The sequence below is a fragment of the Lonchura striata genome, chromosome 4 (assembly GCF_050655825.1).
Source record: "Lonchura striata isolate lonStrDom1 chromosome 4, ASM5065582v1, whole genome shotgun sequence".
NCBI lineage: Eukaryota > Metazoa > Chordata > Aves > Passeriformes > Estrildidae > Lonchura > Lonchura striata.
Genome location: NC_140706.1, coordinates 67,841,513 through 67,868,841, shown reverse-complemented (window position 1 = coordinate 67,868,841; position 27,329 = coordinate 67,841,513). Strand labels below are relative to the sequence as shown.

The 27,329-nt window shown below is 46.9% G+C and overlaps 1 protein-coding gene across 3 annotated transcripts; it reads right to left on the bottom strand.

The window, feature by feature from the left end:
* Window positions 1-1,940: 1,940 nt before the first annotated feature.
* On the bottom strand, window positions 1,941-24,642 carry NDNF (neuron derived neurotrophic factor). 3 transcript variants are annotated; one of them, XM_085578310.1, is made up of 5 exons: window positions 24,291-24,537; window positions 24,055-24,213; window positions 5,950-6,144; window positions 4,867-4,991; window positions 1,941-4,000 (listed from the first exon to the last, which is right to left on the bottom strand). In XM_085578310.1, the coding sequence occupies exons 2-5, from the start codon at window positions 24,072-24,074 to the stop codon at window positions 2,610-2,612; spliced, it is 1,731 nt and encodes a 576-aa protein (XP_085434436.1). In that variant the 5' UTR covers window positions 24,075-24,213; window positions 24,291-24,537; the 3' UTR covers window positions 1,941-2,609. The 3 variants fall into 3 exon arrangements, with proteins under 3 accessions (XP_085434436.1, XP_085434435.1, XP_021410588.2); XM_085578309.1 differs by having other exon boundaries at window positions 24,055-24,642; XM_021554913.4 differs by lacking the exons at window positions 24,055-24,213; window positions 24,291-24,537 and adding an exon at window positions 22,399-22,783.
* Between the last annotated feature and the right edge of the window lie 2,687 nt (window positions 24,643-27,329).

The following is a 27,329-nucleotide window of genomic DNA, read 5'->3' as shown; positions in this document are numbered from 1 at the left end:
AGCCCTGTGTGCTCCTCAGCTGCAATTTCCAGCATGGCATTCTGTCCCAAAGGGACACATACCATCAGTATGAATACTGAACTCCATTTAACCTTCTATTTCCCAGCTTGGGTTTCTATTTTAATTAACTTGTCATCTTTGTGCTTAAAAAAGCCTCTTTGTATATTTGTATGTTTATTTTTATATATGTTTGATATACTGGCTTTTTTTGACCTTTTACACCAGGTATCCATCTATTACATTCTTTATAAAATCTTTTCATATATATTTTGATATTTCCCATGCTATGACTTTTCATATGGGCTCTCTGCTTTCACAAAAACTCACTCTGGAGCTTTTCCAGCATATGAGTCCTTTTCTACTTTAACACCTGCTTCAGTCACCTCTCAGTTAAAGGCTGAATTACATTTGCACTATATAAGGCAGTGCCCTTATTTTAACTCTATCTTTCAAAGAACAGCCTCTCTCAGATCATTAAGACCTGAATAATAATGTGATGATTAATAGATATGGTACTAGTATGGTCTCAGTTTCATCCAGAAGAATAAATAGAGCTAGCTGTTCAGGAAAAGGAGAAATCCAGTGGGAAATAAAGACAACTGCTGTGACATTTTTCTTCGAAAACAGCGTGTTCAGAAATAGAAGCTGCATGCATCCTCGGGACTTTTTTAATTTTGTGACATGCTGCAAACATAAGGGGTTAGCAGGCAGAAAAGCCAAGTGAGCTGGGTGAATATCCAAACAGAGAAATCTGCCAAAGGGAACAAACAGAGCTGGAATTGTGGGAAAACATGTGTTTTGAAGTAAACACCATACTAAGCCAGTGGAAGAGGTACTGATCCCCACACAAGTGGCAGCAGTAAAGAGAGAAATGCTTAAAAAATTTGTCTTTAGTTAAAGGATTCAATAGCTTTCCAGACTGTGAAATACAGGGAAAGTATCTCTCTGGCAACTGATTATCTAACCTTGCTACCACTGTCCTGTTCTTGAGAATTCCCACTTGGAGTGACCTACTGCTCCTGTGCACCTTGGCACAGTAATCCACCAAGTGGGTGTTTGTAAGTTCCTTTAAGGAATCAGAGAGATCATCTCCAAAGAAATCTGAATTCCCATTATTCCAGTTATTATATAACCACATTAAACACAACAGGTGTCTTCTGATCAGTCTTCATATGGTACCTCCTTTATTTGGGGGGGGGAAATCACAACAGGCTTGGCATGTGGAATGGCACGGGAGCTTGTGGAGCCACAAAACCCTTCTGTCACCCACCAGAGCTGGGGGCAGCAGAAAGGAAAACATCAGGAGCTCCACACTGCGGGGCCAAGGAAAACTGGAGCTCACCTCCACAGGAATGGACAGGTCTGTCCATTCTTTCCCTGTCAGCAGCCTAAAAGGAACCTGCTTTCAGTCTTTATATGAATTTTGGTCCCTTTCTCTCCTACCTTCACTGCTTGAAATGGGGCTGGCCAAGCTGCTTCTCTGGGGAGTGTTTTCTATTAAGCAGCTTTCTGCAGGCTTTTGAGTCAATGGAGATGACATGGAAAAACAAAGAAGACAATTTAGAACATATGATATCTAGAAATACAGTATCTTAAAGAAATCTACACCATGGAAATAATTGCAAATTAAACGAAAGTACCTGGGGTTTTGGTAACACTGCCATTCTTGTCAATGGAAAAAATACAATCTTTTCAGTTTATTACTACTGTGGTCAAACCCAGCAGCATCCAGAAAGCAAATGCTTCCAATGACAATCTAACAAAAAAATAACAAATGACCATAGATAAGATTTGCATGGTCTTTCTAACTCAGACTCCAAGCCATGATAGAACAGGAAAACTGAATTCAGTTCAAGTTTCAGCATGTCTCTTCTGTCCCCACGTCTGTCTGCCCACTTAGAATGTTAAAAAAAAAAAAAGTCAACAAAAGGTCAATAATATATAATCTAATATGTTTTAATTTTATGTACAGGAATATAACGTTATGGCAACTTTGTACATGAAATACATACAGTATTTAAACATGAAGATCAGCTAGGTAAGAATTTACATTAGCAATTAAACTGCCTCATGTGCAGCCCAGTTAATACTTAGTTTAAATCTGTATTTAATTGGGGGGGAGATTTTAATAGTTTACAATCATAGAAACAAAAACATTTAAAACAAGACTCTATAAAATAATTTACAGAAACCCTACCATCTACACTGAGAGAAAGGGCATATGTCTGTGAGCTGTGTGTGTGAGTAACAAGATGAACAAATGACATATCTCAGCCTCTTAAAGTATAAAATAATTTAGAAGCAGTTCATGCAATATGAAAGCAAAGGCGTGCCAGCTCCTCCGAGGTTTTCTGCTACCTTGGACATCTACTGAGCATCACATGTGGGTCACTGGACACATGATAACACCACTGCCAGGTGCTACCAGACAGCACCAGGCTCAGTTCCTCCAGACAACTACTTATGTAAACAAATATACAAGTTGATATCTTTTCTACACAGTACAAATACAGGTCACAACTTCTCTGCTGTGCAAGTAGTCCATCCCTATACTGAGAAGCAGGATAATGTTCAGTCTGGAGTTCCCTGTGTTCCTCTGTCCAGGGGCACTAACAGAACTTCCTTGTTTTCACCAGTTTGCTCTGGTATTTCACCGAGTGCCCGCCGTGCCCTATCACGTAAACATCCAGCAGGTAGGACTTGCCAGGGTGCAGGCCTCTGATTGTCTCTGTGGTCACTGCTTTCTGGATGTTCTGGCTGTGGAAGTATTTACACAGAACCTTTTCCGACTTCTTCCTCGTGTCTGGACCCAAGCACTGGTTCTGCTCTCTTTTCTTCTGCTCTTCATTGTAATTTTCATCCACTTCCCTCTTGTAGATGCAGAATTTGTTCCTCTCCTGCGTGCCCAGCCACGCCACGGTGACCGAGGAACACGTGCGGAGCTTGTCGAAGGCTTTGATCCGTGTGTCTTCGGGAAGAGATGGGAACGACTGCTTGTTAGGCCTGGTTGTAGCCAGGATCTTCAGCATGGAAGCACCTTTCTTGCTGCCCTTCAGCCTAATAAGGTATTTCGCTTTTGCTTTCCCCCGGAGCTGGAACTGCCGCACGCCCTCCACACTTTGAGACAAGAGGAGTTTTCCATCCCTCCTAACTTGGATCTGAACAGCATCCAGGCAGGAATGAATGGAAAAGGTGACTTTTTGGTGAGATGAAACAGGGGCAAAACGTAGAAATTTGACTCCCTTTCTTTTGATAAACACATCTGTAACTTTGCCGTCCTTCAGGTCAACTGTTTTCTGCTTCGCCTCCTCCTTGGTCCTGGCAAAGGTGCCGACATAGGCGGTGCTCATGTTGGTGTTGGTGTTCACTGCAAACATGTCAAAGTAGTACTGCGTGTCTGGCTTCAGGTCAGACACGGTGAAGATGTTCTTGTTCCCAATACAAACTCTATGCAGGTCAACTCTCGGCTTTGGGGACGTTTGCCGCCCAAACTTGGATGATTTTAGGAAACCACGTTCTTTGCCAGAGTTGTTGTCTGCAGGGAAGCCAAAATGGGCGAAGTCAAAGGGACTGAAATCCAGACCCGGCTTTGGAGCCATCATGAAGGCATCGTCAGAGCTGAGCTTGGCTTCGACAGCACAGAGGCTTTTGAAGTTGTGCTCTTTGTTGATGACTATGCAGTACTGGATGGGCTGTCTCAGTAAGGAGGCCGTGGGGCTCGGTTTCCACGCCAGTGTCACCGTCGTACGTCCCAGAGAGGTGACATCGATTCTGGGATCATAAGGTAACTCAGGATAAGGCTGGTCTGACTCTGGAGTCGTGGTTGCATACACTTTAAAATGGGTGTCTTTCTCTGTCGACAGCAGATCCAGCTGGTACAGCCCAGAGGGGGAACTAGAGGACACAAAGTACTCCACGTCGTTGCCTTTGTAGGAGAAGAGCTCCGTGCCTTCCTCACTGGTAATCTGCTGCTTCTGTTGCTCAAGGGGCTCTGGATCACCTGGAATACATACAGAAAAAAACATTTCTACAGACACTCTCTGCAAATATGAAAAAAACAAAACTCTTAACATGCACATTTTACAACATAAAATACAAACACGGGAGATGGAAAAGGAAGGTTTTGTCTTCTGAGGAAGATGTAATTGATCAACATTTCTGTCAAAACAGAGAGGAAAAATGGTTTGCTGCTCAGGTTAAACCCAGCCATAAAAGAAATTCCACCTGACAATGGAATCTCATGAGTGGTAGCTAACACCTTCCCCTGCAGTGTCAGGCATCCACTTGGAGTTGCCATGCAGTTTTCCCCAGGGACACTCACTCGCCTGCCTGTTCCTGGTTGTGGGCCCTTGGCTTTGGCCATCTGAGTCACACTAAAATTTTGTTGCTAAACACAGTGGGGACCAGAGGTATGTCTGCCATACCATGTGGTGTGTGTGACAGTTCAGCACATGTGTCAGAGGCTCTGGCAGCCCTTTTCTCTCCTGAGTGGCAGCTACACTGCTCCGTGTCTGGAGATGAGCCCCTCCATGGGATGAGTTCAGTCCTGCTGCAATGCCAGCCCTGTCTCCCCAGTTCTTACAATGTGTAAACACCTCACAGCAAAGCCCCCATCAAACAGAGTCACTCTGGGCAAACAATTTTCTCTGGCAGCATCCAGACCCCTGTGACTGTAACCTTAGATTTTACTTCTTTGTTGTCCTTTTCCTTTTCGTGTTGCTGCCTGTTGTCAATCTCCTGCACTGGAAGATCGAAACAGCAGAAGATCATAAAGACAGGCCTGCTGCGAGACTCAGTGTTTGAGGAACCTTAAATCCTGGAGAAAAGCAGGGAAGGGGACAGGGGAAATCACTGATTCTTTGTTACCTGATCCTTCCCCACTGGCTTCCTCTGGGAGTTCCTGCACACTCAGTTTCCACTCCAGAGGGGCATCACACGGTGTCACCGTCACTGCTAAGGGAGTGTTGTCCTCTTCAACCACAAAGAAGTACCTAGAGGGAGGTTAACAGACCCACATGTCAGGAACTCCTGATGGCAGCCAGCTGGCAGGGATTGACTTGACATGATTAGGGATGGTCTCCGTGGGGCCACAGAGCCAGAGTGTTATCAACAGGCAGAGGGAGTGTGGCAAGGCTGGTGGGACAGATCTAAGGAGCAGGGCTCACACTTCTGTGTCACAGCAGAGCTAAGGGCTTTCTGGCCACCTGCCCTCCCCTCCAGCAGCTTTACTTTCTACCTCTATACTAACTAGATATAAATAATCACAGAGATATAAATGAGGGAAACAGGATCTCTCCTGGAATTTAGAGATACGCTCTTCCAAGCAGGACATACATTTTATATTGTACCCAGGTGAGCACATAGAGACACACACACACCCAGCTGCCCTCCCACATCCCTCCAGGCACCACACGTCACCTATTGTAAAATGTTCCTTGCCAATGAAGGCTGGAGGAACTATGTGATATGAGGCAATGCAGCTCTTCCCTAAACTCTCTGGGATCCTCAGGTTCTTCCCCAGTCTAACCCTCAGTATTTTCTGACCCATAAGGTGGAGTTTGGGAAGTGGGGAGTTCAGACCAGGCTGTCTAACGCTGCTTCTTTAAAGCACAGTAGGGAACAATAAAGAGGGACAAGAGTGGTGGGTCAAGTCTGTAATTTCTAATTTCCTTCCCTCTCCCATTGCCTCTAGACATGGTTTGTGGCCCCACTTCAGGGAAATTCTGCAGTCTGGGGGACCTCTGGGCTTATCCCAGAAATCAAATAAATTGGACAGACCCTCAGTTGGGGAGGCCAGATTGGGCTGGAGGCTCATGTGTTTACTTCACCAAACAGAACACTGGCATTTGTGTTTTTCTGGTTGGGATCCAATTTTTATCTCAAAGCACCCAGCAACCAGAGCTACTGTCTTCAAAGTTCAGCTTCCTCACTTGGGCCAGACAGAAATACCTTTTGGGGGTGTCTCGGAAGAGGTAGCTGCTGATTTCAGCTCCATCAGGGATGACTGAGGAGTCGTGGAAGAACGCCTTGTCCCGGATCTGCATCTGGAAGAGCTCCTCATCCCTGGTGGGCAACTTCTGGGGCCTGGAGTCGAGCGGCAGCAGCAGCAGCAGGAGCGGCAGCGGGCAGCGCAGCAGGAGCATCCTGCAGCAATGACAGGGAGTCCCAGCTCAGCGGGGGCACCACGTGCAGCTCGTCTGTGCTGGAACGTGGGCACACTTACAACAACCTGACATGCACTTTGTGTTTTGCAGGCACCTTCACTGCCACACAAATGGCAGGAGAACTCGCTGTAAGGACTGAGCTCACACTGTCACAGCGCTTGGATCAAGGGTGTCACCAAGATTTTCCCATCCTGAGCTGTGACTGAATGAAGCAAGCCCAGGTTTCAAACTGAAATCGCTACCAAAGAGCAAAAGCCTTCCACATGCTTTGGTGAGCTACACTTTGATGTTTTGCACAGAGCAGATGGAGGGTACATCGGCTTTGCTTCCCCTAGGAGACCTTGGTTGAGTGTCCAACAATCCTCTGGAAAGTAAATATTTCCAGTGAAACTGTTCTTGACAAAAATAGTGAATTAGGAAAACATGTGATACAAACCCACACATATTCAAAGCACTTTGGTATTAGCATGCAATTCAGCAGGGCTTAATCCTCAAGCCTGATGGGAATTGCAAAACACAAAAGCAGAGAATCCTTTACAAATTAGGCATAATAATTCATAATCTCAGCCTTTCATTATTATGTCTGTAACTAGGTCAGAAATTACTACCCTAACATATACACTGGGACAGGCTGGAAATCTCCTTTCAGTACAGTAGATGATCTCATCTTTAATGGCTCTGGGATGGGGTGGGGGGGAAAGGGGAAACAGCCCATTTCTGGTATATCAAGTTTAAATTATTAAATGATAACCATTTTTAATTCGGAGAATGGAAAAAAAAAGTTTAGGCCATTATCTAAACTGTGTTAGCACCGATTTGGGGAGAAACATGGTGAAAAGCTGAGCTGGCAGGAACAGTTTTATCTTGTCCCTTGGCTGAGTGTGCAGTCATGCACTGCTCTGGGTACTGCACTGTGAAGCAGCTACTACCTTATAGCAAACTCTTCCTTTTACCTTTAAGATCAAATCTGTTGCTGAGATAGTTCTTTTTCCCACCACGCCTAATATTTTATGTAAAAGTAGCAAACATAAAGCTCCTTGAGAAGTGGCACATTGTAGTCCAAGGCATACTAACAACTGCTTTTCCTAATCCCTCTCCCTGCTGCCTCCAGCTCCCCTTCTGCCTGTTCTGCTCTCAGGACAGCTAAACACAGCCACCCACATGCTGCCCAGCAGGGCTTCTGACATCAGCAAGGCTGTGGAGAGCTATTTTCACCCTCATTTTGCTTCCTCTGCCTCTTACATTTTTATTTAATCATTCCTTCCACCAACATGCAGGTCTGCCCCACTCACCCCTCCTCTCTGCTCTCCCCTGAAATCAGCTCTTTCCCTCCCCCCTTTCTACTGTTTTCTCCAACTCCTGCTGTCCAGCTCAGTTCCTTCATCTTTCTATTTTCCCATTGAAACTGGTGATGGGAGAGGGAAAAACACATGGCAGACTCAGCAGTATCCATGAGCCAGGAGTGATGTGCACCCTCACAGGATCATTGTTGTCATTTGGGATTGTTTAATGACAGCTTACTACAGTGCTCTGCTCTACAGAAAGGAAAAAGGAGTCCAGGGCTTTACCCAACACATGTAATTGCTACCTAGAGGTAAATCCTGATTTAGCTTTCCCAGCTTTTGTCAAAATTTATCCCAAACGGGTCCTGAGTTAGTTTTTGATGACAGTGGATATAGTTCCTCCAATTCAGACTGAAGTGTTGATACTTACCAGTGAAGTTAAAGACATTTGACCTTTTGGAGCAAAGATCATAAGTCAAAATATTTGCTGGCTTGAGTCACCAAAGCCAGCAGAAAGCCCCTCTCACACAAAGCACGATGAGTTTTGTGTGCTCTAACACGCTGTTTATTGATTTTTCAAGTATTATTGTTGGCCAACAGGGATGAAATTCCTTCCAACTTAATCACAACAGTTACAGCAGATTATTTGGTTAGGTAAGAAACTCTGACGCTTTCTGCAGACAGCGTCCTCCACATGAACCCCCTGAAACTGCAATCCTGTGTATTCCCATAGTCAGTTCCAGCACAATGTAACCTCTACTAAAATAAACCATTTTGATTATAGGCTAAGCTTCACTTCTTAAATAATTTCACTAGCTAATGCACGTTAAATACTCCCATAAACACTGTTTCTGTCCCCCTTAACAGCTACAGAGCAGTGACAAGGTACAGATTAGTCTCCAATTTCTTTATCTAATTGTAAAAGCATTTTGGTGTAAAAATAACTCCAAAAAGACACATTAAATTTAGTTCTGTATCCCTGCCCATCCCACACATGAAATACCTTGCAGAGTTGTCAACTGTTACTGAAAAAGGAAACTTTTATAATCTCTGTTCTTTGACAAATTATTGGAATTTTGGGTGCTTTCATTTTCATCTATCTAACCTCAGAGGCTTAAAATGGCTTAACATTTTCATGCATGACACTTCCAAAAGTGGGACAACAGCAAAGAGGCATCCAAACCTCGCTCACAGTTTTTGGGAGCTGTGCTGTCAGTGTTACACTACCCTTTCACACCAGCTAATAAAAAGATTTTAGTTTTTGCAGCGCACTCATTATAATTTGGCGGGGTTTCAAACTAAATCCTCTGTAGTTTACTCATGCAAAACATCAAGAGCAAAGCAAAAAGCCCATTTATTCATCCCATGTTTGTTTCTGGGTAAGCTCACCAGTGACTTTGACAGAGTCCTTCAGAAAATGCACTTGCTAGATGTGAGCCTGTGAATTCCTCCTCTGCCACCCAGCCTTCAGAAACTCCCAAAACCAAATTTTCTTGTCTTGGATTCGTTTTTAGAAGCCAGGTCTAAGCACTGTGCTGCTAAGCCACACAAATTACATAAAATATATTGTGTGATTTTTTTTTTGTTCTCTAGGCTGTGCTGCCTCCTTAAATGTCTTGTATTCCATTTTCTACAAGTTTGTCTTGTTTTCTTTTCTTTTAAACTCTGAGTCAATATTTTATTGATATATTCCTGCTGACTGGAGGGATTTTCCTGCTGTTTATCACTGAATTTAAGAGAGTGCCAAAATAAACAGTCCTAAGTGAAATAATAAGCACCGTTTTCCTTCTCCAGGATTGCAAAAGTGCCCTCTAATGGCCCGTCTTTACCTTTCACTTCTTCCCCAAATTCTGTCTCAACTGAGCCTTAAACCCAGAGGGAAAAGTCCTGCTGGCTGACTGACCTGGGGAGTCAGACTGAGCATGGAGCATCCGGAGTGTCCCTTCTCCTCCCAGGCAGGGCTGCTCCCAGGGGACAAGGCCACTCAGTTTTGCCTGCCAGGCACCAGGACACTGAACCTGAGCAGGCTGAGGGATGCCAGGGCAGGTGGCCAGGGTTTCCTTGGATTTGAACCTGGAATGTGGCAGTGCCATTCCCAGGTGAGCAGCTCCCAGGCTACACAAACACTGCAGTAGCAAGAGCCACACCTCAGGAGACATTTGCTTAATGAACCCAGCTGTATTTACCTGAAAAGATCAACAGATGAAAAATACATGCTGCACATTGGAAAGGGAGATACATGATTTTAAACACTTTAAAATTCACAACCTTGCCAGAAGCTTGAGGCTTTTTTCTTCTTTCACAAAGTAGGAATAACCGTTTTATAAGTGGCATTTTATAAACTTGAATTATAAGCACGTACATGAAAATAATCATTAAGTCAGGTTGTGGGTTTTATGACAATTACAATTAATTCCTATCTTTTTAATAATCTCCTTACCCAACATTTCCAAAATCTCACCTACAAAAGCCCTATATAGCCTTCTGTCCTGCCTTTAAGACCTCCAGGTAACAAAAACTCCATCTGCAAATGCCCAGGTAAACTGCAATTAGAACCAGAAATGGAGAAGATAATGGGATTTACAGCTGGCTCAGGTTCTGAGTCGAAGGACAAATTAGCTTGAGCTGTGGCAGCACCTCATGGGGTTTTCACACAGGCTCAGCAGAGTGGGCACATCCTCAACCCAGGCCAGAAACAGGTGGCCTTGGGGACAAATGAAATCACCACATTCTTGATTTCCCTGCTCAAGCCTACAGTATTTTCTTACTGACTCTTTTTGCCAGCACTGAAACATGGCTGTGTGGGGTATGCTCTGTAAGGGATCAGAGGCTCCCTGCCTATCCCACCATGGAAATCCCACCCTGCAAGCCAAGAATCCATTTTGTTTGGCTGCTGGGGATACAAACAGTTGTGTCCTCCTGTCTGGGCTTCACTGTGCATTTATTTCATGGAGACACTCACAGGAAGGCTCAGTCTCACCAAACACACCTAAGCTGTGGAGAAAGGGAGCAAAGTACTGGATTCACCACATGCAACACTGGCACCTGTTCACAGTCATCTTCCTTGATCTATGGAAATAATTTGCTTTGCTCCTCAACTGTCTGCAGGTCAGCCAGACCTGTGAAGGACTTACAATACCAAAAGAAAAAAGACCTGGGTTTACCTGGAGCAAATGCGTCTGGAATAACCAAACCCTCATTTAATTACAGAGAGTGGGAAGAGCACGACTGTAATTTAGTGAGGATAATTTCAAGGCACTGCCTGACACAGCGTTCTTGTGTTGCATTTCTTCTCTTTTTATTATATGGATAGTTAACTTTTTCTCCTCCTTACATCCTATTTTTAAACTCTGGTGTGCTGGGGGTGGGGTTTTTTTCTGTTTACATTACCAGTGCTGCATCTCATAATAAGTCTGCAGATTTATTGATGTGATTTAAGTCCAGCTTTGGAAATAAAAGGGCACTGTGTGGCTTCTTTGACTTATTATAGGAATCCTGCAAGTAAAGAGGTCATGCGCTTTTCCATTATACACTCCATTTCCAGAGATATATGCCACAAATACATGCACCTCAGCACACACGGTTATCACCTGAGCAACAGAGGAGTTCAAAAGCACTTATAAATTTGGATTGTAATGCAAGTTATTTTTAATGTGCAAACAAGGAAAAATAATGCCTTTGCAGTTTAAGCATTTACTGGGAGCTGCTCAGTTTTTTTGTGGTCCCTTTTTTTTTTTAAAGCATCACTTTTGAAAACGTGTTGTCTGGTCCTGCCTGGTGCCTGGGGAAGAGCATGGGCCAGGCAGGGCTGTGGGACCTCTCCACGGACTTGGGACAAGGAATCCCCTGAGGGGGATGCAAGGGTGTATCACTGTCTCCGTGGATTTTAAAGACCAATTTTTTGTGTAGTGCTTGACATGGCAGCTCCCATTGGCAGGAGCAGCTGTAACTGGGAGGGCAGGGGCTCTTAGGGACTTGTAATCCATGGATTAAAACTCCCTAAGTACGCAGGGACATGATGGACTATAATGGTGGCTTTGAAGCATGGAGGGTCCACCGTGTCAATAATCTGTGGATTAACCAAGCGCCTCTTGCAATTCCAATTCAACCCACAATTTTCCTTTGCTGGGAAAATTATCGTTTTAGCCAAGCAAATCTCTGTGGCATTACAGGGAAAAAAAATACGACCATGTAAAAATAGGAAGGTTTGAAGAAATAAGGGTACATTTCTTCCAAATCTTAATGGACAACAGTGGCAGTGAGCTACAGCTTGGGGGAGAGGTTAACTCCAAAGGGGCATCATTAGAAAATGCAGAGCTGTCTCAAATTAGACATGTTGAAAAGCAAACATACTCAGGGAGATACGGTATCAAAAAAATCAAATTTTACATGGACTATTTTGTTTCTAAGCTAAGACTTATTTATTTTTCCACTTTTAGTGGAAACAGATTCAACCCTGATCACATCAAAATCGTCACCCTGGAGCTGGTGGCAGCTGGACGCTTCAAAAACCAGCTGAGCCAGGAGATGCCATTTGGGACACTCAAGGAAATGCCTCATAGTTTTCCTTTTTTTCAATCAGAGACCACATACCAGCACTTCTCTCTTTCACAGCCACCTCTACCCACGAGACTCAGGGCCGAGTGTCAAACCCAAACAAACAGCGCGTCCCCGGCGGCCCCTGTTACAATGCTCGGCTTGTTCCGTGCCTCTCCTTGCGAGGGGGTGGCAGCAGCACGGGAAGCAGGGATGTGCTGGAGCACGGGGCGGCAGCCAGCTGGCAGCCCTCCCCCCAGGACAGATGTTACCTCTCCTGGCCACTCCAGCACCGGCTGGATCCCTGCTGCTGTCCCTGCTCATGCTCCCAAGCCCGTACAACACCTCCTGGATGTCACTCCTGGAGAGGGCAGGCGTCATGGGATAGGTGACTGGTACCAGCTCCTGAAGAGGAAAATATGTCACATGCGGAGAGTCTGACCCAACTCAGAGTAGAGGAATTTTTTCCATAGTCTCAGCAGGGGTTGAGCCCCAGTAGGAGAAATAAGTCAGAGAAATCTCAGTTTGCACAACTCCAGGCCATTTCAGATAACCAGCCCTGAATGCCACGCAGCTCTACCACAAATCTTTCAGCGCAAGCGCTGGGGCTGTTTTATAATGGAAAGCAATTATTATCCCCTTGTTACAAGCAATAAAAGTAGGGCAGAGACTTTCTTGTTCAAGGAAATCCCAATATAATCCTTTCCTTTAATCATAAAACAATAGCTACTTTCCTTGGCCAAGTCATTCTGCCTTCAGCACAGCTCTCCGGGTGTAGGTTGCTCCCCCTCTGTAATGAATTTCAGCAAGGGGATTAGCAGGGAGGAGCACACGAACAATTACAAATTACAACCAACACCAGCGTGTTGGTATTTGCTACAGTTTCCCACTGTTCCTCTGGAATACTTCAGGATGACATTATGAGTGAGCACCCTCGCCAAAATCCTCCAGGGACGGGGATGAAATGTCAGGACGTGATACAGAGCAGGAACAGAACCAGGATCTGCATCCTGTTGTCGCATCCTCAAACCGCCGAGGCAGGAAGGCTTGGAAAGGTGCAACAACACAAACCCAGTGTCATCAACTTCATTAACTACCAAAGGAGTTAAGGTTGCCTGAGCCATTCCTAGGGAATACCGCTGGCATGGCAGCTGCTCCTGGCCAACAAGGTGTTTGCTAAAGGGGAAAACATGAGGAGCTGGCACAGGGCAGGGAGCCACGGGAGAGGCAGGGAACGGCATGGAGCTGCAGGTCACCAGAGTGCCTCCCAAAGTAGGAGCTGGGGAAGCTGAGCTCAACCTGAGCACCGACATTCTGTGGAAAGCTGTGCCACGAGCACACTGGAATTTCTTATGCACTTCTCCCCTTCTACTTTTTGGATGGTCATTAACAAAGGGAATATTGATTGGAAAACCTGTCAAGTGCAGAGGGGCTGATTCCCATAGCTTCCATCAGATATGCATTTTCCCTCAGCATCAGGAACACCACCACAAACGTACACAGGATTACAAACCACAGCTAGTCCACGAACATTGCTATTTCCACTCACTTCCCTTCCTCTACACACACAGTTTTCCCACAACAGTAGCTCAGGAATTCTCCTTTGCCACATTACCACACTGCACCGAGGGTTTCTCACCTGCCATGGCACAGAAGAACAGCAGCAGCTTTCCAGAAAGCTGGAAGAGCAGAGCAAAACAGCAGCAGTAACAATGCATGGGGCTTATCTGCAATACCTGGGGAAGAGACTGCACCCCTGTGCTGCCACCAGAAAGGTGTTCTGCAGCGCTGCTGACTCCAAAGGAATGATGAGTTTTTCTACTGAATTCAGAGTTTGGCCCATTTGAGAATTGTTTAGGTTGGAAAAGCCCTCTAAGACCTTTGAGTGCAGTTGCTAACCCAGCACTGCCGAGGCCACTGGTAACCCATGTCCCCAAGTGCCACAACTACACATATTTTGGATAGCTCCAGGGATGGTGACTCCACCACTGCCCTGGAAAGTCTGTTCCAACCCTTTCCATGGAGAAGTTTTTTCTGAATATCCAATCTAAACCTCTTCTGGCACAGCTTGAGGCAATTTCCACTTCTGTTTGGGAGTAGAGACCAGTACATATTACTTGTGACCACAGTAGTATATGTTATATTGATAGCTGATCCCTTAAAATTTTTAATCCCTGAATTATCATCAGAACTGAAAAATTTCTTGTACTTACTATCTAAAACTGGATTCAGTTTTAGTATTTTCTGCCTTCAGCTTTAAAAGTATGCAAAGAAAACCTTAGGCCCTGCAAGTCCTTAATGAACCCTCAAGGTGCTCTCTTAGAACGATTTGTTGCGTATCAGAGTAATTTCACAGGTGCTGTGTCTCATTTTCCCTGGCTGGAAAAGGGCTGCTGAAAATATGTAAACATTTGTCAAGTGTTTGAAAATGGAAAGCCTCAAATGTAGTGCTGAAGCTGTTGATATTTACATATTTCTACCAGCAGCTCTTAGTGTTAGGGCTGGCAGATCTCAGCCACAGTTACAGCAGCAAAGACTCCAAGATCCAGCCTGGATATTGTCTCCCACATGGATCCCCACCACCCCCAGGAAGCAGCACACACCATTTTTCAGCACTGGTTCCTGAGGGGCTGTAGTGGCTGAGAGCACAGCAAGGCTCATCCTGGTGAACCACAACCAGCCTCAGCACTGCTCCCGGGCATCACTCAGCAAATTCCCTCTTCTGCACGCTTGCTTTTAGACAGGACATGGGTAGGTATGAGAAGCAGCAGGAATGCTCACACTGCCTAAATTTTGTATTTACCTCCCCAGCATCCTGATTTTAAAAAAATACACAGATTCCTACAGATAAATTAGTGAAATTAGCTCAACAAATTAGTGAAAATTGTTAGTGGAGGGCATAAGCTGCTCCAAATTTCTCAACATAGCCACCTGCTGTCCCCACCATGGTGCCTGACACTTCCCAGTGCTTCCAGAGAAAATCCAAACTTCCCCCAGCTGCTCACCCAGCATCATTCAACCCCACCAGTGCTAAGAAGCCATGTAACAGAACAAGGATTTGACTCCAAAGGGTAAAAATGATGGGGAGACAGTGAGGCAGAGCCACGGAGAATGCCTTTGTCAGAGCTGACACAAGCTCACCTCTCTGGAGAGGCTGTAAGAGCCCACGAGTCCAGCCACAGCTCACCAGCCACCAACCCATCACATCAAAGCAGAACAGGAGCACATTTAGGAGCTGCCAGTCTTCAGTCTTCCTTCCAGCATTTTTCTGTTTTCTAAGCAGTGGACTTGTGCATTTCTGAGCTGGAAAGTCCTTCCCAAGTGCAAAAAGGATGGGTGCTCCAAAGGAATTGGCACCAGAGGTTCAAACCTGCCAGGGTCACCTGCAGAGCTGTGGTAAGGGGTCTGAAAAATCAGATTATTGCAAGGCTTGGTTTCAGCTCCACTTTGCTGCTGGGCCAGTGTTTATTTGTGCAGGCTGGCAGGGGAAAGGTTAGCCCTTTATGTGCTGGCTGCCAACAAAAGTGGAGGGAACCCGTGCGGGCGGAGAGGCCAGGCTGTCATGGGTGAGCGAACAACCAAACAGCCCCAAAGCCTCCGGCCTTCTTATGGCAACCATACATCCCAGGCTGACAGAGCAGGAAAGGAGGGAGAAGGGAGGAGTTTCTGCATTCAGAGGTGACTGAAATGCACACCAAAGGTGTTTCTTTTCCCAAAGGGGGAAGACATGGTGAGAGCTCTGATGTGGGATCCAGCGCTGCCTTCTGGGGGTGTCCCTCTGCCAGCGACTGGAAATGGCTACAACATCCTTGGATGAAAGCTACTTCTAAAGGACAAGGCATTATTCCAGCATCACTGCTGATCATTGCTAAACCCAAAAAGCTGTACATTCATAAAACAGTATCTGCTCCTTGGTGCTTTGTCCCCGCAAAGCATCTCAGCAGAGGCTTGGCCATGTGGGGGGCTCTGCCCACGGGAACGATGCCCCCGGGTCCCACTTTGCTCCAACAGCTTTCACCAAGGGCCACGAGCTGGGATCTGCCCAGTCCCGGGGTGAACAGACCCACAGCAACCCCACAGTGCCCAGTGGGGAGGCTCACATACCCTGTGAGCAACAGGCTGAGCCAGAGCATGTTTTGGGCTACTGGAAACACACTGTGCTGAGGTCTATGAAGTTTGCATTTTCTAGTTTAAGCCCTAATTGCCTGGATTTTCTCATAAACACCTTGCAACTACTTTTTCTTAGATGACTGGGAATTAGAATGTGCTCCATAAATTAACGTAGCACATTTCTTTCCCTGAGCCTGCCGCCCTGCTATCACACACTTGCAAGAGATGTCTTAGACTCTTGTTTTAAAATACCTGTTTAATTCAAACATTAAATTTAGACTTATTTGCATGATGTGAGAGGGTCTTAAAACCCACTTGTTTTCCCTCTTATTATTTTTTTCTGACTATTGTACAATAAAAGGATTATAAAAGTTTTAATCGACTGATATTAAATCTTCCCTGCAAAATTGTAACTTTAATACCCCCTAGGACTATTAGACTTTTATTCATTATTTCTCATTACTGAAAAATCAGTTTGAAAGAGCCCCTAGGGTCTTCCCCAAATAAGGATAAGATCCTATTAGTTGTACAAATCATACTCAAGTAAGTAATTCTTACCCAGGAGAGAAAACCCCCAGGGAATTAAACACAGATTTAGCAGCCAAAGGAAGGGAAGGAACAGGGACTAGAAAATGTTAACACTGCACACTGAGGTGTTCCTTTACATCCAGAGACCAGCTGGCAGCTCCAAGACACTTATCTTTCCTGCACCATCATCATCTCAATCTGTAAACTGCTAAATTTCCATCAGGTTTCTGGAATTTCAAAACGCTGAGGCACGTTTAGACTGTTTGACTAAAAACAACTTAGCAGTAAATCTGCTGCACCTAAACAAAGCAGAGAGAGAGAGAAAGAGAGGGAGCACTTGCTTCTTCATGATATTCTGGCTGCTTTGTACAAACATCTTCCCTGTTCAACCATCCCTGCAAATGTGTGTGAGGAGCCCACGGGCTCGCCGTGCCTCAGCTACTCTGATGCTGCTCTGTCTTGGTACTGAGCAACTTAAAGGTGAGAAAGTTGAAAAGCATCATTTTGCTCACCCCCTAATAAAGTTTCAACAAAGTTGTGTTTTCTCAAATAATACAGGGGGGGAAAAAAAGAAAAAAGAAATAGACTCAATTAGGCAAACAATGCTTTTCCCCTGTAAATCACAGGGGAAGTGTCGGCCTCGGTGCTGTGTCACCTTGGGAGCGTGCAAGGGTCACACTGGAGGGGCACTCATATCCGGACCCATGGAGCAGGGAATGAGGTAGGAGAGATAAATTTATTGCCTTTTGCTTTTCAGTTTTCCAGGTGCTAGCAGCAAGTACCCCCTGCTTCCTATCTCAGCTGTCACGCAAACAACAAACATCTCTCTAACCCCTATGTTTAATTACCCTGAAGCCAGAGCAGTCCCAGTTCAGGCCAAACCTGAACAGCCCTGAGAAATCTATGAGAAGAGCTGAAAGTACCTGCCTGGGTGCAAGGGCAGAGCCCACTGTGAGATGCTCTGGGCAGGATCTGCTCTCCCCTCTGCTAACTCAGGCATGCTTGTGTTTAGTGAAGCAGTTGTGCAGTGGGGCTGGCTTCTCAGGCCACTCCTGCAGCTGATTATTCCAGTGTCATTTAAAACCCATCCTGTAAAATGCCTCCCCCCCCAATCAGGTTTTTGGTGAAGCTGGACTGTCAGCTACCTCACACGTGAGGTGACATGACACACTGCCTGTTTCTGACATGTCCCACATGACTGACGTGTTCCCTGCGGAGCAATCAAAGCCATCCACGCAGTCATGAGATTTTCAGCTGGTTCCTGTTACAGTTCTGTGTTAACATTTATCCTTCTCCTGTTCAGTGGGTGTCCTTGCATGCAGCAAATGAAAAGAATTAATTCTGAGAGAACAAACTTCTTTCTAATATTTACTGGTTTTCCCATCTGAATGTATTTCCAGCTTTTAGCACACTCTCCTGGAGTTATGATTTATTATCCTGACCCGTTTCCCAATCTAAGGGCAAATACTTACTCTCCTAATGACATCTTGTTAAAGTTTTCAAACATAACATCTCCTCAGCCTTCAAAGCTCCTTCCATCCATCCATAGGCTTGTTCGAGTCATCTTCTCAGGCAGAAACTATCCCTATTTGATCTAATGAGGATTTTTGCCACAGAAGTACATCTCTTCATGTGAAACAGAACAGTTTCTGCACTCTTCCTTTTCCCCAAAGCAATGCTCATTCACTCACTGCTCCACTCATAAGTTAGCAGAGCTCAAGCAGTACTTAAGTCCCTTCTCACTAGTCTTACCTGGGATATTCTCCTTCCTTGGATGTAGTTGATTTCTTCTGGTTTACTGCCCATACAGTCAGTGACACCAAAATACAGAATTCACCAGCACTCAGTATCACACCAGGTGCTCCATGATCAACATAAACATCGGTCTCATGGCCTGTCTATACATTCTCACATGGAACTTATATTCCAAACACGTATTCCTTGATATATAAACTAGCTGGGGTTATCCTCCCTGATGCTGGGGTGTTCCCAGCAGTATGTGTACCCTTGTAAGGGCTTTCAAACTTGTTTTCTTGTATATAGAGGCAGCCCTTCCCTCCTTCAGTCCAGTCTATTCTCCTCTGCATTTTATAATCAAACAGAAGAAGAAAGCAAACCCTCCCCTGGTTACTTTAACTCTCAGCAGTGGCCGAGCTGGTAGCCCTGAGCAGCTCTATCACCCTCCAGGTTACCAAGCTCAGCCCCTCCGAGCGCCGCGAAGGAGAAACGCGCAGCTTTCATCAGGCTGCCCCTAACGCGGAAAACGTGCGCGTTCAGCGGGGGCGAATGGAAAACCCGGCCGCCCTCCCCGGAGTGGCCATCGCGACAAATTAGCAAAGCTGCTTCCAGCGAAAGCGAGCCAGGCACTGAGAAGATAAATACCCACTTAGCACAGTAAAATAAAACCAGCCCCACAAAGATGTGAGACCCCGAAGCGGGACTGAAACAGTCCCTTGCAAACAGTGAAGTAATGGGCTTAAGGTTTTATTATTCGTATAAAGTTTAGTGACTTCAAAATGAACGCGAAGCCAAGCAAGACTTGTTATCCCACTAAAATCTGTGCTGTAACTGAAGCCAGTGCCCAGATGTTCCGTGGTAAAATCCACCGCCTCGCTGCATAAAAGCACCACATACCCTGACGTACACTCCTGGCTTGCCTTTATCCAAACCTACTTAGATTCTGGATTGTTTTTCTAGCAATCCTTTCAACTGCCATGGGAAGCATAAAAGGTGGTCTCCTACAAAACCATTTGGTACCAGCTTAAAATGTAACCATTTGCAGAAATAAATCAGGATTTCTTTTTAATAAACTGTTTATCGCCAGCCTCTTGGGATATAAATTGTAGAAGAAAAAGTAGGGTCTGAGTTTAATAAACATCTCATCTTTTTATATATATTAAGGCAGAAGACCCTGGCACTCTTCAAACTGAAATTTCCAGCAAACAGCCTCCATCCAGCCCTACTGAGGCCATGGGATGGAGCAGAAGGCCACTGCACAGATGGAACTTCCAGGAAAGGGTTTATTCCTTCATTTTTAGGGGATATCTAAGGTAAGCACACCTTGTAAGGAGGACAAAGGGGACTTGAAGACACCCATTCTGCCCCTGCATGCAGTTCTGGTCTGTGAGCCGGGTTGCTTTGGGGCAGCCTGGGCTCTTGAGGCAGTGAAGGATGCTCAAGCTCCAATGAGTGGATGGTGCCACACACAGAGCCACAGCACCGACCCTGCCCACAGCGCTGCATCCCAGCCTGGCTCACAGGAGGAGGATCGGGGTGCTGGGAAAGCCCCGCAGATGGGCCAGAGCTGCGTGCTGGGAGCTGTGAACGACAGATGAACACACTGGCTCTGTGGCGAAGGCATTTAAGCTGAGTGGGGAAGGCAGTGCAGGCGTGACGTGATTTTGAACAGCTTGCTTGACAGTTTGCACCAGATTGTATTTATAAACATTGGGGAAACCTCAGAGCTTTTCCTCCGCATTTCCGAAGTGCTCACCCACAACAACACGGCTGTAGGCGTGCGGGGCGATCCTACACAGCTCTGCCTCGTCTTGCTGACAAACTTCTCGCAACTAAATAAAGGGGCCCGGAGTCATCTCAGTGGGATCAGCATCCCACACAGTGCTCAAATTCCCTCTCATCTCACCACCAAATCCTGACTTTCTCTAGGGCAGCTGGGGCATGAGGTGACCTGCCGGCCCATGACACCAGTGGCATGTGCCACCGCCTGTCAGGTGTGCTGGCAGAGCCCGGCATGTCCCCACTCAGGAGTGGGACGTGCATATTTTGTCACTTCACTGGTAGGGTTGCAATGATACCCTGTGGTGCCTGCCCTCCACAGCACAGAAATCAACAGGATTTCTGTCCAGGGCCACATGGAGACAAGGAGAGTGGGAGTCCTCATCATGGAAATGTGACAAGGAATTTTGCAGACATATTGTAAAGCTCTCCCGAAATTAAGAAGGGCTCATTATCTCCTGACACAGAAAGCCCACAAGGAACAGGTATCGCTGTGCTCACAACAGGGTCAAAAACAGCCACAGGACCCTGGATACATCCAACACGGTGCCCATACACGATGCACTACTGCACATCTCTCCACATTCTTAATGGTAAAACTAGAAGGTAAAAATCTCTCAGTGTTTTAAAAAGTCCTCTTCTGCTTCAAATATCAGCAAGTTTTAAATTCTAGACATTGCTCTGAGTACTTCAGAGAGTTGTAGTGGCACTAGAAAGCTGACCTGGGCAGCTCTCCTGCAGGTACGCGTTTCGCTATGAGGCAGGAGAGCGTGGCTGGGAGGATGAGGCATTCCTGACAAGAAGCAATCTGAAATACCATTCCTAAAATAGTTCACATTCAGCGATTTTCAAAGTAGGCTAAGCAGAAACACAAAGTTTTTCCCTCAGCTCTCTCATGGCACAGCTAAGGGTGCTGATGGTGTCTAACACTCCAGCGCTGTTTTTATGGAAACCAGGTTATGGCCAAGGCAGCAGTGCCTGGCCAGGGTCACCGATGCCATAAATCACTCGCTGCCAACCGCCCAGGGAGGAATTCACCCTCACATCACTCTCGGCCCTTCCACTTTTACAGGCACAACTCCACTGTCTCAACCAAGCGTGAAATGGGTGCATCGAGGCTGGGAGCCCAGTCTCAGTGCTGGATGGGCTGCCAGAGCAGCCTGACTGCCGGATGGTCCGATGGAGACTGTGCCACACTTGTGCCTCTGAACATCTCCTGCTATCTACGGCTGCTCCCAAACAGCCAGCTGGGACAGGGAGGTCCGGAATTTACGGCAGGGACTTTGCCTTCGCTTTGAGCTCACCTCCAGCAGCTCAGTCGAGCCACGCGAACAGAGATACTGTTTCACTGATCTAATTAATATGGTAACTAGATGTGAATCATCTCCTTTGGTAGAAAAAGGGAAATCCAAGGGAAGCTACAAGCTTCAGGACCCGCTGTCTGAAACCAGCCTTGCCGGGGCTGCCTAGTCCAGGTCGGTGTCCACTGGGATGATTTCCAGAGCAGCCCCGGGTGGCACGGCACAGACAGGATCACGCTCATCCCGGGCACCACGCTAACCATCCGGAGAACCAGGGCACGCTACCGCTCAAGTGTTAAATTCACCCAGAACGAACACACTCAGAGAATCACAGCTTTTCTAAAATCTGCCCTAGCCTTTAACTGCGAAGGTTTAAATACATAAAACTTCTATCTGCAAGTGATTAAACAGCGCTTTGTAGCCATTGTCTCTGCGCTGTCGAAATAAAAACAGAACCAAGGCTGCACGTAGCAAACCTCAGCACTTACATCCCACCGTGGAGTTTTCTGTCTGCTATATTTTTTTTTTTTTTTTTGGTAAGCACTTTTTCTCCCGAGAAAGACGTATGATGCTGGCGGAGCTGCTGCCTGCCTGGCACACACCGGCTCCGCGGCAGCGCCGGAGGACGAGCCGGGCTTCCCGGCAGCCGCACGGGCTGTGGGGCACACGGTCGCCGCGGGCTTCCAAAGGGCAAAATCGGGGAGGGAAAAAACAAACCTCGAAGGCGAGGGAGGGATCCGAGAGGGCGCCGAGGTTTCTCCGGGCAGCATCCCGCAAAAGCCGCGGCGGAGCGGTGTCGGGAGCGCCGCAGGGACGGCGCCAGGGCGGCCGCGGCCCCGGCCCCGCTCCGGCCGGGGGTCCCGCAGCCGGGTCGGGGCACCGCGCCCCCCGCCCGCCCCGGGGCAATCGGAGGGGGCTGCGCGGGCGGCCCCGCTCCCCGCCCCGCTGCCGGTGCCTTACCTTGCGGCGTCCGGTCCCGTCCCGTCCCGTGCTGTCCCTCCCGCGGCGGGTTGTTTTTTAGGGGGGCGGGTGTTGACCTAGCCCCCGCTCCGGTGGAGACGGGCTGCAGCGGGGACTGTGTCACGCACGTCCCTTCGCGCTTTATAGCCCCTTCCCTTCCCCACCCCTCCCCGCGGGGAAGAAAAAAAAAAAAGAAGGAAAAACAATAAAAAGCCGAGGAAAGAAGCCGGGAGCCCCCCGGGTACCCGCCGCTGCCCGGGGCGAGGGCACGGCTCCGGCTTCGCCTCCCGGGAGGAGCCGCGGGGCGGCCGAGCGCCGGCAAAAGTTTGGCGGAGGGGGCGCGGAGCGGCGGCGCCCGGCGCGTCTCGCTGCTGCCGCCGGGGCTGGCGGGCAGGGGGTGCCCCGCGGGCGCGGCCGCCCCGCCCCGCCACCGCTCCGCCACCGCAGGGGCGGGCCCGGGGGGAGCCCGCCGCACCGCGGGGAGCCCGGCCCGGCCCGCCGGCCCCGGCAGAGCCGCGCAGGGGCAGCGCCGCGCCGCCCGGCTTTGTGCCGCACTCGGCTGCGCTGCCGGAGCCTACTCAACATCCATCTTGGAGGGCTGGATCCCGCCCGAAAGCAAAGCTGGGACGGGGGATTGCGGGGGGTCCGGAGGACGCGGCGCTCCCGCTCCTCTCTTTCACGCGGCCGCTGCTTGAGTCGGCAGGGGCTGCGGGAACGCTGCGGAACATCCCAATAGCGATGGAGGCGGGAGAGACCGTCAAGGATGCGTGAGAAATGGGATTTACTAAACCCTCCTGCAACTGAGCAAACGGGTCTCGAAGCTACGTGTTCAGCCTCTCACCTTGTCCCTCATCACGGTTTGGTCAGAGGCAGCTTTCAGGTTTGGAGGTCGAGGGACAATTTTCTTACTATCACCTGAGAGCTGCAATGAAAAGACAAAAACTATCCTTTGCCATTTTAAAACAAACTCATCTCTTTTTGTGTCCTTTCTGGCACATCAGTCATGGAAACGTCAAGTGCTACATAAGCATTAAACAAGTTATTACTGATAGCAGCTAATGGGTAATTCTCAGAAACTAATCATTCCTGCCCTATTATTTCAACAGATTTGGGGAGCAAAAAAATTTAAAAAGCTTTCCTCTCTCTCTCTCTCTCTTTTTTTTTTTTTTTTTTTTTCCTCCTTGCAAGACAGCTGAGCAAATCTGACAGCAAAGCCTCAGTGGAGGGATGCAAATTGTCATATTCTGCAGGGTGACGTGTAGTGTGACAAACAGCTCCACTCTGTGAAGACACAACCCCCAGAAGAGCTCATGCCTTCGGGACACTCAGCTGTCCAGACCTCTGCTAATTGCCATTAGTTACTGCCACTTACCTCCCACTCTGTCAACTCACAGAACAGCAGGGTCCAGCCAGCCAGCATTCTGCCCAAGGGTCTGCTCAGAAATATAAGTTTACCAAAAGAAACCCAGGCTTAAGAAAAAGAGCCCCGTGGGAGCCCCTATCCAGTTATCCTTCTGTTTTCACGTCCCTATTTTTACATATTTAACAACCCTATTCATCGTTTTCAAATAGATTTTAAGTGTAGGAGTTTAGGGAAGGCAGAAAGACACAGGTTTAAGGTAAATTTATGTATATTTAAGGAGAACCAAAAAATACCTGGTATTTGCACACAGCATTCCTGACTTCTTCCCTTCCTTGAAGATCGTTTGCTTCCAACTGCAGCACCTCAATAAGAAAATCTCAGCAAACTACATGTGCTCCTCTTCTGATGCAGAAGACGCAGAGATTTGATCATCCAAAAACAGGAGAAGCTGACTAAATGAGAAAGCTGAAATTAGTGAGGAAAATCTGGCACATTCTGACACACTTTCCCCCAAGCCTTCGGAGCGTACAGGAGCCAGGAGGGAGGGATGTGCTCAGGTGAAGGCAGCAGCTACCTCCGGGTGCAATTCATGGCACAACAGGGTTTTGTAGAGCCTGCAAAGATGGCTGGCTCAGGTTTGAGGTCATTAGAGGTAAAATATTGCTGCCCAGCCAAAGAGCTCTGGAGACCGTGTGCCTCACACGCAGGCAAACCGATTATTTTGAAGCCACGGACAGCTTTAGTGCTATTGTTCTTAGGGGGTATCACTGTCGTGATTCCAGGGGAAGCAATGTGACATCCCTGGGATGTTATTTGCAGGGCTGTGTGCACAGATAGCTCCTCTGCACAGATAACTCTCGTTTTGGATGCCTGCAGTTCCACCTCTATCGCCGCTGTAAATCTCCGTCGTGATTTAAAGCCCAGCGCAGAGCGAGACTCCCAGCCAGAGGCACAGTCAAAGCACTTCCACAACAAGATTCAGTTCTACCAAAATTTATAAGGTACAAAAACATTCAACGCAGATACAGGAAGCAGATTTAGGATTTAGATGCTGGAAACTACAGGAATGTCTGGAGGGTGCTGGGGCAGCCTCCTAAATGGAAACCAAGCCATGAAAGCCAAACACAGAAAATTCTCTCATGTAGGTGATTCCTTTGAAATCCATTAAATAGTAGCTGGGATAGTCCCAGCTGCTATCCCAGCTCCCAGAAAACTGCATTGAAATACTCCCCCCTGGAACCAGAGATGATTCACAATCATTTACAGGAATAGGTATGGTCATATACAACACCCATAGCAAGAAGTCCTCAAGTGTAAAATGCTGTTCTTTATGTTTTTGGGGTAAAACTGAGAAACTAAAGGGGCAGAAGAGCAGCAAACTTCTAAATGATTTCTCTCTGGGCAGTTACCTTCTGCTCCCACCCTCTCAGAGGCTTGCAGGGAAGTGAGTAACCAAATTATTCATCCACATGCAGTCTCAAGCTCTGTCTGCAGCCGTGCATCACTTCCTTGGGGGCTGAAACAGCTTTGATTCCAGTGAGCAAATAAATATCCCAAATTTTGCACATGCCTAATTGGATCCCAAGGAGGGCTGTAAACTGTCTGGGTAAAAACTGCACTCCTCACAGTTTCCCCACACTGGGAGGCCCCGTTAGAGCAGATGGATAGGTGCTACCAGGAAGCAAGATGCATGTTATGTACGATGGAGAAAAAGAGCAGGAAATGTTTAATAAGCTATCCAGTGAAAAAAAATCCCAAATAATAAATCCTTCCCAAACAAAAATGGAAACGGGCAATTGGATATCCTAGGAGGGGAGAAAGAAGGATAATTCATCATATAAATAATTCATTGCAAGTTTCAGCAGCCAGTGCTGCTGTGCATTTGGTATGGAAGACAGATGACACTGGGAGTGCTTGCATGTGTGCTTAATTTTGTGCACATACAATTTTTTTGCCAAATTAAATTATTCTCATTGTGGTGCAGATCTGAAGATCTGTTATCAGTACCCCATTGATTAGCATTTATTACTTGGGAGATGGTATTGCTATTTTTTAACATCATAAACTGAAGTGCTAACCCAGCCTTACCGATCGATGCTGCCTGATAACCCAGACTGTGATGGGTTTTAGTTATGCAGCATCACACGGAGCTCACTCTCCCAGAAGAGGGATGGGTGGGACAGCAGGGGCCTCCAGAGGCATCTTGGAAGCCTCTGGCTTGGGAGCTGCTACTGCCTTCCCCAGAAAAGACACACACGAGTGCCCAAGTGGAAGCCGAGCAGCAACAGCGCCCAGGAAGGGCTAAAACCAAATGCTGTGAGCATGGAGACCATGCTCCTACTTACAGCAGGAATACTGATGGTGCCTACAGGTTTCATCTGAGAAAGAGGGTTTTATTCCTGCCCTTTAGGGAGTAGGTGGGTGCTGCTTGAAGCAGTGATCTGTGACAGAAGTGACAGCCTTGTGGGGCCCAGCAGAGCACGGGCCTGAGCCAACACCTTCCCTTGTGTGCTGCATGAGCACAGCCCGGCACGGAGCACCATGCCCAGCAGACATGGCTGACTCTCTGCTAGCCCTAACCCTGATTTCTTTTCCTAATAAGAGGCATTTTCCTTCCTCTCTCCTGAGGGAAATCAAAAGCTCGTGCAGCGGTTGGAATGAACGCAGCGTTTGCGCTGCGCCCCTGGAAGCGCTGCGGGAGCGGGATAAAAGGAGGCACCCCAACAGCACCGCCCGGCTAGTGCAATACCACAACACCTCCAGGCTGCACCCAGCTGCAGTGCAAGCTAATGCATTGCCACTGACCCCAAGAAATCACACATTTGGCCTGCCTTCAACTCATTACTTGCCCATTTTATCCAGTTATGTTTTATTTATTAAGCTACTCTTGAAACTCTTCTGGCGTTGATTTTTTTACACCTTCAGTGCATTTTTTTTAATCCTACTGTTTTATGAACTGATTAACAAGACTTACTGCTCCAACTGCACAAAAATACAATCCAAATCCAAAATGTGGTCCAATTGAATCAAGCACCCAGTATTGGCTTTTCCATATCACCATTGGAAAACACCTGCTTTTAAACACTGCTGCAGCACTTGTTTTATTTTGTCAAATTCAATATATTATTATAAACCAGTTTGAAGATGAACAACTTCACTCTAAAATCTCAAACACGAATGTGAAAAATAATGACAAGCAGAGCTTTCATGCTCCAAGCGTTATTTCTTAATCATAACTTCATTCTACTGAGAAAGAAAAACAATGCTACTTTGCATAATTTAAATAATCTACTTTCCAGATAAAATTATTAACAAACCATTGATTTAAACTCAAGTGCCCAACACACCCTGTAAACTCTGATGCCAAATATCTATTCTTTTAATTAAAACAAATTATTTTAATGAAGATGACTGGTATGGTAATTAGACCTATTATGAACTACAGGCTACTTTGATCTAGAACACACACCCTTAAATTCCTGTGTGAAGGTGTTTCCATAGACACAGCCCAGACCCAAGTTCTTGTTATATCCCTGTCTTCAAAGAAGAATTGTTTCAGACATGTCAC

What these genes read in the sequence shown, in the direction of transcription:
- NDNF (XM_085578309.1), bottom strand. Translation starts at nt 24,074, where the DNA reads ATGCTGTGTGCAAATACCAG. An exon ending in TTCCGAGACACCCCCAAAAG is followed by an intron (nt 4,992 to 5,949) that starts GTATTTCTGTCT and finishes ACCTCCCTCTAG; the next exon opens with GTACTTCTTTGTGGTTGAAG. An exon ending in AGCCAGTGGGGAAGGATCAG is followed by an intron (nt 4,001 to 4,866) that starts GTAACAAAGAAT and finishes TATGTATTCCAG; the next exon opens with GTGATCCAGAGCCCCTTGAG.